The 12,069-nt window shown below is 47.5% G+C and overlaps 1 protein-coding gene across 1 annotated transcript; it reads left to right on the top strand.

The window, feature by feature from the left end:
- The first annotated feature begins 1,306 nt into the window (after positions 1 to 1,306).
- LOC104580407 (endothelin-2) lies at positions 1,307 to 5,553 on the top strand. The gene is made up of 5 exons (XM_010227904.2): positions 1,307 to 1,427; positions 1,756 to 1,900; positions 3,023 to 3,142; positions 3,918 to 4,022; positions 4,808 to 5,553. Exons 1-5 carry the CDS (start codon positions 1,364 to 1,366, stop codon positions 4,917 to 4,919), a joined length of 546 nt encoding a protein of 181 aa, XP_010226206.2. The 5' UTR covers positions 1,307 to 1,363; the 3' UTR covers positions 4,920 to 5,553.
- Positions 5,554 to 12,069: the final 6,516 nt, after the last annotated feature.

The following is a 12,069-nucleotide window of genomic DNA, read 5'->3' as shown; positions in this document are numbered from 1 at the left end:
TGATCAAGTCTCTTTCCTCATTTGCGGGAGCTGTAATTGATGACAACTTGCATCGGCTCATGACAACAGTGTCATAAAAACCTAAACAGTGCAGGGTAAGCAGATAAAAATACACTCCCTTTCCTAAGAAGCTTTTAAAACCACCTTCACGCAGATTAGCCGAGCAGAGTGCGGGTTCTGCGCTGGCTCTTCCAGACATCTCTCATTCCTAAGCATATTCCACTCCCAAGGCCTGTGAATCTAGGAGCACCAGGGAATGTGCGGTGCCTGGGAGCTGCTGTCGTTTTGGTCAGCACCCAGTGCTTTCCCTGGAAGACAGTTTCCTACTTCTATATGACACACAAGATGAAGCTCCTCTGCTGGTCTCCTTGTGCACTCCAAGGGGTGACCGGTGTATTTTATGTTCTTCATATCCCTAAAAATATGCAGAAAGTCTCCAGCGTGCCATCATTAATGGCAAAAGAAGCAAAAGCAGGCAGCACCGGAGAAGTTTTATTGCTCCGTATTGCTCTAATTGCTCAACCTCACAAAAGACTAAACTGGTGAAAAAAGGCGATAGGTAAAGCAGAGACTCTCTAAATTTCATGTAATAGGTGTATTTTATTCTAGCTAAAAGTCATTAGGACTGAAATAAATTTGGCTTGAACTATATGCGATTATCTCAGTTTGGGTTTAATCAACCCAGCAAGTTCGCTCGCTAAAGCTGCCTGTTTTCCCTCGAATGCTCCTTTTCGCGCTGCCCACGCAGGTGGGGGAGGTTGGGGCACCCTCTGCGGGGGCCCGGGCCGCGGGGACATCCTGGGTGTGGGGCTTCCACGGACCCGGCTGCCCCGCGTGGGAGCCGGCGCCCCGCACCGCGCCCGCTCCATCTACCGGCCGCGGCCGCAAATTACCGCTCGCTTCCCGCAGCCGAGAGGGCTGCGAAACGTTGGCGACCACCGGGCGAGGGGATTTCCCCCTTGCACCCAGCGCCGCTTCCCTGCTGTTTGCAGCGTGCGGAGCCACGCGTGTTTTTCCCGCGCTGTGGGAGGCGGTCCCGGAGCGCCCCCCCCTCCTCGGCGGGTCGCGCTGCGCCGGGGCCGTCCCGCGCGGGCCCTGCGCGGCGCCCACGCGTGTCCCCGCCGCGGCTGTTTGTCCCCGCGGGCCGCCGCACGCGGCGGGGCGGAGCGGGGTCGTGACGCGGCGGCGGCGGCGGGGCTATAAAGCACCTGCCAGGCACCCGCTGCCTCCAGAGGCTCCTTGGCAGCTCCTGCTAAAGCACCGCGCGGAGCAAGGCAGGAAAACGGAGGCGGGAGAAGGGAAAGAAAATACGGAGGGGGAAAAACATCCCCAACGCTTCTTGCAAAGCCGCCCCGAGGCCACCATGCTCAGCCACGCTGCCGGCACCGTGCTGCTGGTGCTCGCTCTCTGCGCCCTCCTGGAAGGCGGTGAGTCCCAGGCTGGAGGGGGCTCGGTGTCCCTGGGACGCACGGGGTGCGCGGGGCTCCAGGTGTCGCGCCGCGATGGAGGGCACAGCTGGGGTTGCTGCTCGGTTGGCACCGTTTTGCTCCTGCTCACGGGGGCTGCTGCTCCTGGGGTTTTATGCAAGTCCGTTCTGGTCCTGCAGTCTCATCAGCAAGGCTGCCCGTGCTCTAAAACGTATTGCAATCAGCATAAATGCGTGCTGGAGGTGCAGCTGTGGAGGTGATGCACCACCAGGCACGCTGGTGCTCTTGCACAGACCCCAAGACTCACGCGTTCCTTCTGCTGCTGCAGGTAGGGGCCACTCTGCCCTGGATTCTCACCGTGCCACAGCCAGCGCCACGCACCCGAGGACCAAGAGATGTTCCTGCAACAGCTGGCTGGATAAGGAATGCATTTACTTCTGTCACCTGGACATCATCTGGGTCAACACACCAGGGTGAGCATGAACACAGTGTGCTTGGGGACACAGTTGCTGATGAGCGTGTAACTGGCCTTTCTTATCAAGGATGAGGATAGGTGAGAATGAAGGAGAGAAAGTGCCCCAGTTCTGTGAGATTCTTGCAGCACCTGCTCCGCTGAGCGCGGTGAGCTCAGCCTTTCCCAATTTCTGGAAAGTTGGTGCTTCTGCTCGGGATTTCTAGTATCCCCTGGAAGGGAGAGGGGAGGAAGAAAGTGCAGGATGCTGCCTCCTCCCGGATTATCTTGTATTGAAATTCGTACCTCGGCAAGGTGAAAGTAACACCAAGGTGTTGGAACTTGCAGCAAGCCGTGAAGGTTACTTTTCCCTCTCGCAAATCGCAACCCTGATTGCTGACTGCCAGTAGGGTTAATTAGGCAGCGCTGGGTTGGCACCGAAGCTGCGTGGCTGCCAAGTCCTGCCCTCAGGAATGCTACAGCAGATTTCCAGGCAGCTTCAGACCAATGGCCGTTGCTTTGTATCAAAACACACGCACTCAGGTGTGGTTATAATTGTGCTCGCTAATGCGCAATTACAACTAGCTGCTTGCTCTGCGAATAGCTGCCAACCCCAAACATGGGGAGAATAGATTGTGCTCGAGGAGAGGAGGCACTTCACAGCTCTGCAAGTGTCCTGTGATCAGAAAAGCCTGTTATGACCTCCAGATATCTTGATTTCTAATATTTCCTGTGCATAAAAAGTGCATGGGGTGGTAGGGAGTGGGAAGCCCCAACTCTTCTGTCCTTGAGAAAGTGGCTGATTTTTGCTAGAAGTGGCTGGGCTCCTCGTGCCCTTGAGTGCTCGTTTGGCCTGGGGGGGCAGCACTGGAATGGGTGTCTTAGCTGCAGCAAGGAAAGCAAAATCCACTGGCAACCCAGTGTGTCCCATGACAGTCTCCCGAGGATGGAAGGGTGGGGAAAACAGTAGTTAGGAGAGGAGCTGAATGTTAAAGGCTTGGAAATATTGGTGGCCTTTTCACCTTATGTTTATAGATGAGTCTCTTATTATTATGGTACTGGCTTGGCTGCCTTCCAAGTTTGTGTTATAAACCTATGGGCCAATAAAGTTAGCTGCATAGCTGATTTCTTTTGTTTTGAACAGACACACCGCTCCCTATGGCTTGGGAAGCCCGCCAAGGCGCCGCAAGAGAGCCCTGGGCAGGTGCGGGTGCTCGCACTCGAGGGACAGCATCTGCGCCGCCTTCTGCCAGCCAAAGCCCAGGTAAGTCCAGTGGGCCTGGGGCACCTTCGGGTCTCGCTGCCATCGGGGTCTGGTTGCCACCAGGGAGCCCAAACTTAGTCAATCTATGAACTCTTATTGGGTGGCTCTTTGCAAAGGGCTAGAACTTGTCCAGTGGCTCTCATACCGCAGGCAATGTGTCACCTGCCCAGAATGTTTTGGCTGTACAATAGACTCTTTAGTGGTTGATGTGAAGCAATGTCACCTCCATCCCTCCTGGTGCCAGGAGGCCAAGGAAGTGCTGGGTGCCCTTTAGGGAAGGGAGATGAGAGCAAAACATCAGGAGATGGGAGAGCAGAAGGTACAAAGCTGGCCTGGAAACACTAGGCATTGCTCTGGTGGGAGAAAGGCTTCAGGAGAAGAGCACGGCTGGGAGCTGGGGCTCAGTGGTCAGGTATCTTCTATGCTTCTCTATAGCCTGCTCTCTCTAATGCATAAAGGCATAAAGTAAATCTCACTCCAGCCAGCAGTATACCGGCATGCTTACATGGTGGAGGAGTGGGCTCAGAGTTACCGTAGAGATCTGTCTTTGATTTCATATCAAAGGAATAATTAAAAAAAAAAAGCCATTATATGTTATTATGAATTGTGTGGGGTCTGGCCAAAAAAAATGACACCACTAAATGTGATCTATAAGTAGCCGCAAGCAACCATTCAAAGAAAACATGTCATCAGGGATGTCAGAGCAGTGCTCCTCCTGGTACTTGATATTGTCATGGCTGGATGTGTCTAATGTGTATCTTTCCTTGCTTATTAGGGACCTCCAGAGTGTGAAGCTCCCAGCGAGTTCTGGAGCGTCGAAGAAGACTCTGCAGAGCAGTGACATGAGGTCTTCCCAGCATGGTCTGCTGAGAGCTCTCAGGTGAACACGACCTTCCCTCACAAACTCTTTAAAATCTGAGGCTGTGACTCCAGACTGTAGTTTCTACTCAGATTTGACCCAGTTTCTCCCTGTGGTCTTTATTGAAGTTAGTGGGCTTGATGCTTTCTGTTCCATTTATAAAGGATTGGAGGCTAAAGGCTAAGGGAACAAGGGTCACTAGCCTCCTCCAAAACTGGAGAAATATTATGAAAAATATGATTCTTCATTGGAGTGGGGGGAAGTTCCTCTGCTACAGAACAGGTAAATAGGTGATGTACAAGACCGATGGTCCACACAAGAGAACAGATTGGGAAGCACTTCCCACTGTGGTCCCATTGGACCACAGGAAATAGCTCTTCTCACATTGCAGAACTGGATGGTGGAAGTTATTGCTGGAAGGTGTTCGGACTCAAGAAGTATAAATAAGTTAAAGCAAGCTGGGAAATTCAAGGAGGACTGGCCCACTGGCTGCAGTCAGACCAGATGCTTTGGGAGCAGTGTCTGGCGAGCAGATCTTGAAGTAATACTTAGGGTACGGCAGAGCATTACCCTCCTCTAAACCTCCATCACTGACTGCTAGTAGAAACACGATTTTCTTATAGTTAGATTTCTTCTGTAAGTTAATAAAGCCACAATTAGATTTTTTTTTCCCTCTTCCTTCCTTCCCTCTCCATCATCTGCATTGCAAAAGAGCTTGGTGAACATTAGGTAAATACAATGTGGACTATTGTTGAGAGGTAAGAGAGTGGATGGGAGACTGAATGTGTTGTCTCTTCTGTTTGCAGGGATCTTGCCATGACCAATTTGCAGTTTCGCAAACAGCAGCACCACTCTCAGAGGAATGCCCAGCCAACAGTTTTGCCTTGGAAGAAAAACATCTGGAAGAAAAAGAGATAAGAAACAGGTGAAAACCAAGTTCACCAGAAGAATTCGGAGTCCTGTGGGTGCCACTAACTCCGCTGTTGGTAGTTAGAGCTGAAGGAATGGCCATAAGCAGAAGGGGGAAGAAGTGGAAGTCTCCATGCTCCTGTTGCGTGAACCAGTACTGCATTCACTCCAGAGACTGTTGTAAAGGGAAAACAGAATCTCTCTATACAGTCATAGATGTGTTATGGAGCTGAATTGTGCCTTCTTCGATCAGGCAAGGGTCTTACTGGTAGAGTATCAGCTAAACTCCGCACTGGATACCTAGAGGGATGGTCAGCCCACCCTGGGCAGTTGAATCACATACAAAGCAAACTGCTATGTGCAGTTCTGGACCTGGCAGCACTGAACTCCCATGTCACAGGCCTGGTCTACTCTGCCTTTGAACCATGTTTGAACATGGTTCCAGCTTGACTCCGTTCAAACATGGTTTGGCTGGCCATTGTAGACGGGGATAAACTGACTCCAGTAGGGCCTGCCCAGGCCCATCTTTGTTCTTTTTTTTTTTTTTCTCTTACTTATGAGACAGTGATGTGCATATGAATGAGACTCCCATGATAAAACAGCTCCCAGCTCTTACAATAATGAGTCTTCTCAAAGTCTGAAAGCCAAGTGAGTAGTCAGTGGCATTCTCTGGCTAAACCATTAACTTGAGGACCATCCTTAAGTGGTTCTTGTTTAGATGGAGGATAGCTTGTTTACATCTGAGCTTGCATCAAATCCAAGCATGACCCCAGCCCCCAGGGTGCAGAGGCCACAGCAATGGGGAGGCTCAAGAGCAGTTGTGTTTCTGTAGCATCTCCTGCCACAGCTGGGCAGGAGCCCCATGCCTAGAGTTACCTGCAACCTGGGGAAAGAGCCTTGCTAGGTTAGGTGCAGAGCCAAGCTGCTAGTCTGAGTGAGTTCAGTGGTATGAATCTATCTTATCTCCTTAGACACATCCCTTGTGGAGCAGAGAACTTCTACCTCTTAACCCAACATTCCAGCTTGCTTTCAGCTCTGCCTGAAAGGAAAGGCAAGGGGCAGAGAAGATGGGTGGTGGGAAAATAGCACGCAGAGGCTTGCTTGCTGCTTTGCTTAGATCAGGTCTCTGAGTCAGACACTAATAAATGACCAGCCTGAATAGGATGTCACTAAGGGAAGTGCATCCTGAATAGAGAATGCGTGAGATAAGGGGCAGCTGGGTGGGATTAATGTGGAGAAAAGGATCACCAAGATGAGAGCATGGCACCGTCTGCACATCCTTAGAAAGGGATGGGTTTAAACAAAAGCCAAAATCGTGGCCGCTTTGCCAGGCCTTGAGCTGCTGGTCCAGAGGAAGGGCAGGGATAATATGGGAGAAACAGTCCTGAGGCTTTGGAGCTGCATTACAAATGCACTTTCATTTGCCTGGGTGGATTAACTTCTATTCTAAAGTACACTGCAACTGTCATCTGGTTAGTGCAGATAAATAATTGCTCTCCTTGAACCACCGTTTGGTCCCCCTTGCTGCCCAATCCAGTATTACACATGAGCATCTTAAAAGGCTGCTTGAAGTTGGTGGTGGACCATTATCTGTGGCTGTTGCAAGTGTTGTCCCATTGGACGTACAAAATATTTCTTTAATTTTATTGTAAGCCCTAGAGGGGGAGAAAATGAGACCGACTGATTGTATCATAAATGAAACAACAGACAAATCATTTGGTCCCCAATGCTGCAGAGAAACTTTTTCTATTTGACCTTCTGAAGGTTTCAATCATTCTAAAACAAAATCCTGAAAGGGTTTGTTCCAAAGGAAATTGTGCACATGGTTTAATGTGAGCCTAGTAATTTAAAATAAAACTACTGCTCTAAAGTACTATGTATATCCCCTTGTGTGTGTATGATGTCTCTGCTTTTAGTAACTTATTGCACACATTCCATATGTAGCATCCTGACATGTGTATATTTATTTAAATCTATTGGTTTTACATGATAATTTTTAAACTTTAATTTGTAATAAATGATGACAAAAGTCAATACTCTTCTTGCTTATTACATGTCTGGGTGGTGGTGGCTGGAGCAAAGGAAGACCGGATGGACAAAAATACTGTGGAAGTGGGTGGGTTTGCAGTGGGTGGGTTTGCAGAGGTAGGTGAAAATCAGTGAAAACGAGCATGCAAGCATATTTCGTAAAACATCCTTGGCACTCTCGGTTCATAGCGAATTCACCTAGCTGATCTAAGCTAAAAATAAAAAAATAAAATAGCTTGTTCGTCTCTAGATGTTTATGAGAACATAGATATAAAATGATCCTCAGCCTGGGATACTATGAAAAACTAGAGATGCTGAATTCTTGTGTCAAGTGATTCTGCCTGTGGTTTCCTATGGGGGAGCCTGGTGCTACAGGTCATAGCAGAAATGTGATCTTGGGCACGAGGCACACAGGATCTGAAAGACCACCTATGCTTTCCAGCCTCCACCATCTTCTAGATCTGTGTGTTGTTTTATATATATATTTTCAAGTACAGTTGTAAGAAAAACTCATCAAGCTGTGCATGAAGACCCCATAGATTTTTCTTGCTTGGGTGCAGCTGTGAGGAGGGGAGTAAAAAAACCACATTAAAATAATAACTGGTAAGGTGCCTTTTTTTTGCATGTTTTTCACTAGTGCACATTTAGGGGCTTTGCATATCTTCCTGGGAACTGTAGGTTAAAAGTGTACAGCCCTTGTCCTTTCCTAGTGCGCAGCATCCTTGGCTGAACTGCATCTCCCATGACTCAGGACTTCCCTTTGACTTGGCTGCAGGTGAAAATCAGGTTTCTTCAGTTGTGTGGTTCTTCTGATATGTCTTTAAATGCCATGACAAAAAAAAAAAAAAAAAAAAAAAAGACCTAAAATGCCAGGTAAATTGCCAGATAAACTGAAGGGATAAAACCATACCTTGCAATAAAGAACAGGCTTAAATTTCCTATATAGGAAATCTAAAGTGCTATTCTTCCTCCTTCTGCTCAGCTTTGTCCCAGAACCAGCCTGAAAATTTTGCCTGTTTTCTGCAATTTCCAAGGTATCCTGCTTCAGCTGATGTCAGGTGGTGTGAATGAGGAAGCTGAGGGCTGGTGGCATTTCATTCATTTCCTGGGAAAGATTTCCACATCGTCAAGAATGTCTATTTAAGCGAGTGTTAGTCAGGCCCTGCCTCTTTTGTCTTTCTTAAATTACAGCAGAAGTATGACCTTAGTCAGCCTGAAAGAAGGTTTGCCTTCCCCTCCTTGCAGAAAATGAAACCATGCCTATTTGGACAGCCCAAGGCCTGACCATCTCTAAGGGTAATAATATGAGATGAATTCTCTGGGGAGAAACACTGAAAGTCAGCATTTCTGGAAAAACAGGATAAAAATACCTCAGGCCAGGCATCCATAAAAGGCCTTCAAGGCCCTGAACCCAAAACCTGGGAGAGCTCCTCATTAGGCTCTCAAAAGGTCCTACAAAGCACTGGGGACTGGTTGAGCTTGGTAGTAACGTCATGGCCTTGCCTGGAGTAGCTCCAATGTCTGTACTGCATCCAGTCCTTTGGGTACAATTTTAAATACAAGAACTAAGTTAAGTATCACCAGTAAAAGAGAAGGGAGATGCTTAAAAGAATGTTAATTAAGGTTGAAATAGGAGAAGATAGGACTCTCTTTTTAAGTTATTGAATTCAATGATAAAGGTTAGGTCCAGTAGTTCAAAGAAGGCATATCTTATAAGTTTTCTTTTATATAAAAGAAAGAACAGGATAACAAAATTTTATTAAGGAGGGAAATTCAGGAACGCAGGTAACTTCCTAGGTTACTTCTAAGTATACAGGATGCTGTGTTTTCTCGATTATGATGTTTTGCTTCAACAATCCTTCATTTGATTGACAGTCGCCATAAATCAAGGACTCCTGTGCCCTGAGTAGGACTCTGGCATTTTTCCAGCAGTAGGAATTCTTGAGGAAGAGACCTTTCTATTTAGCCTGTAAGGAGGTAATGTTCCTTCTGTATGTGGTCATTTCTGTCACCATCAGGTTAAAAAAAAAAGGTTGTTTTGATGTAACTTCATCAACGTCTCACATTTGTGGCACGGATGGATGTTGCTTGGTAGAGGATATGTTAATATAAAAGCAGAAGAGTCTTTGGTGAGGTTTGTTTGGGCTGTAGCTGGTTTAAGCTCTCTGCCAGGCTTTGTTATATCCATGGAAAGCAGAAACTGCCCACAGCAGATATCTGCTCTGCTAGATTTTCTTGCCCAGCGAGAAAATTATTTGCTCTGTTTTTCTTTGGATCATCCCTCAGAAGAACTAGGCACTAAATAATCAGGCTTTCATTGCAACAGGAGGCAAAGAGACAGTATGCAATGGGCACAAGGTGATGGTTTCCCATGCGTCAGCAGTCGGTCCCGGTATCTTTGGTTTCAACACCGCTGGCAGGACCTGACCCCAGCTGGTGGCCTCACTACAACACAAGGACATCCCACCATGGGAGAAGAAGCAGGAACAGTCACCAGCCATTCAGCTTCCCAGGGAAGTTGCAGGTAAAGAGGTTAATTCTTCACCTCCTCAAGCCCAGAGTTGGTCTAGCTAAACTTCAACGCAGGCTCAAGGCTGAGAGGTTTACCCAGGTGGACTTTCAAGCCTGTGTTTAAGTCTTTCCTCCAACGCTTACAGCTTTCTCCTCTATCTCTTTAGGACTGAAATCTCAATTGTCCTGAAGTCCCCTGTATATCTGATTCAGCTAACAGTGAGGTAGAGAACACTGAAATCCCTCCCATGAGAACCAAGTCTCAGGCTGAACTCTTAACCACTTCCTCTAAGAGGGGATTTGTACTAAAGCACGGGGCAGAGACTACGGCAGGTAGAACCAGTGTAGAACAGTTGGGTGTAAAGTTCCCCACCTGTCACACCTCCCTGTGACACTCTCAGCAGGAGCATTACATTACCTCAGAACCTCTTTAAAATCCCTTCCTCAACCTCACACCCACTCACTGATGAGTAACTGGGGGCCTCTCCCCCACCTCACTTCCATAGCAGCTTTGAGGTGACCTTACCACTCCCTCATCAAAAGGAAATAGCTTGTTCCTCATCAAGCAACAGCTCCAGAAGGCTGCCCCGTAAAGGAGAGATGGTTTCATCAGAACCCTGGAGGGAGAGGCTTCCTGAAGTGATGTGGTTGACCTAAAAACCTGCAACAGAGTAAGCCCACTCCTCTGTCTTCATCCCCGCCACACTGCTCCCTTTGCATTGGCCCTGGTCCCATCCTAAACTTCAGTGGGCTGATAGGGATCACTCAGCTAGTAGAAATCCAGTGCGGGAAGAAAGCAAGGAGGAGATTTCTTCTCGTTTAGTGACCTCCGTTGGGTCAGAGAGCTCCAGAGCTGAAAGATGAAGTCCCCTTAAGCATCTAAATACCTGGCCGAGATTCTGAGATGCGGGAGATTGCCAGAAGCATGAAGGTTTTGCAGATGTATTTTAACATAGAAACAAGTAATGGTGATTCTAGTTTCTCATCTCAGATGAGAAACGAAGGCTTGGGGTAGAAGCTGAAACAAAAAATTAAAATGGGCACAGTCAGATTAAGTAATCACATAGTTTAATACTGTAGTCGTTAGCTGTAGTGAGTAAGGAATAGAGGCTCCTGCCCCACCCTGGCAATGAGTTCCAGGTAAGTCTCTCCTTAATCTCACAAAGAAGTTTGGTGTAGCATGGGACACGTGGGACCCTTCGTTGCAGGTTGTGCAAGAAAGGCGCTGAGGCCTTCAACTTGCCCTGCAAGCCAAGAACCATTCAGCAGAGCCATGTCCCAGCCCTGGACATGCAGCTTCTGCAGGAGGCCAAGGCTGGTTGCTGCTGTCATCGGCTCACAGTTCATCTCTGGCAATGATTTGCTTGGAATCAGTTCTTTGAAGGCGTATCCTCCCTGTAGCCTTGCAATGCAATCCTAAGGGAACACACTGCTGAGATGAGGAACACAAAGCAGAAAGTTACTCTGATTTATACAAATAATATATATATGTATTTATCCAGTTGCATCAATGATGCAAAAGATCCCATTTGCTGTGCTGGAGGTATGCATTCCTGTAGTGCATCTGGAGTGCCCTGAAAAAACAGCTTAGGGTGTAGCTGGTACCATCTGAAGGACAGGATAGGAACACCTTGCAGAGTAAAACCTTATGAATGAACAGGAGAACAACTGATGTGCTACATTGCAAGGGAAAAAAACAGCAAGGCTGATCAGAAAACCTTCTATGAACTCCAGATCTCTTGTTTTTGGCAGGCTTTCTCTGGCAATATACCTGGAAGACATGAGAATCTGTCAGAAGCTAGAAAATCATCTTGCCTTTCCTCGCAGAGCGCTCCCTTCAGCATATCCACGCGTTCATTTTATTATGACCCTAATAGCACATTAGTTGCAACATGTGTTAACCAATTCAATAAGTCACCCTGATGGCTTTTTCTTTCTACTTTACAATGTACACCATGAAAATCTCCAAGAGTTCATTTCAGCAGTGAGACCATAACAGTTTAGACAAGATCTTAAATGGTGAATAACCCTCTCCCAGGAGATTTGATGGCAAATACGAGGTATGCCTCTGTGACTTTATTATTAAAACAGAATGATCTCCCTCCAGCTCCGTTGGAGAAGGAGGAGGGAGAGCACATGGAGCAATTAAGAAAAATGTCTTTGACCTTCAGCAACTTAATCAGCTGCCAGTGTGCTTCCTAATAGTGTGCTAATGGTTAAGTTCTTCTGCATGCCATAAAAAGTGCTATAACTGGAGGCTACAATAAAGTGCTGATCAACCCATCAAGTGAGTCAATCCAAAAGTAATATCTGTCTTCATAACGACTATAATAAAACCTATGTGAGAGCCAGGAGATGACGTGAATAAGAATGCTGCTTAATTATGCTGGGCTGCAATTCTTGATGGATTTGTCACTCTTCTCCAAACTTGCTTTTGGGTAATGTTCCCATTCCTGCTTATGAAAGCTCCATATTTGTGTGGCCAGTGTTCTAGGTACAGTCCTAGCAGGCCTGGGCTGGTGACATTTGCCATCTAAGCTGGAGTTTCTACGCAGGAAGGTTTGCAGGATTTGGGCTGAGGAGGTTCATCCTGGCAGCCACCACTGGAAGCACCAGTCAC

Source organism: Tinamus guttatus, unplaced genomic scaffold, assembly GCF_059628265.1.
Source record: "Tinamus guttatus ecotype Peru unplaced genomic scaffold, ASM5962826v1 Tinamus_guttatus_pri_ptg000552l, whole genome shotgun sequence".
Classification (NCBI taxonomy): Eukaryota; Metazoa; Chordata; class Aves; order Tinamiformes; family Tinamidae; genus Tinamus; species Tinamus guttatus.
Note: the sequence above shows the minus strand (reverse complement) of the source record. Positions and strands in the feature narration are given on the sequence as shown.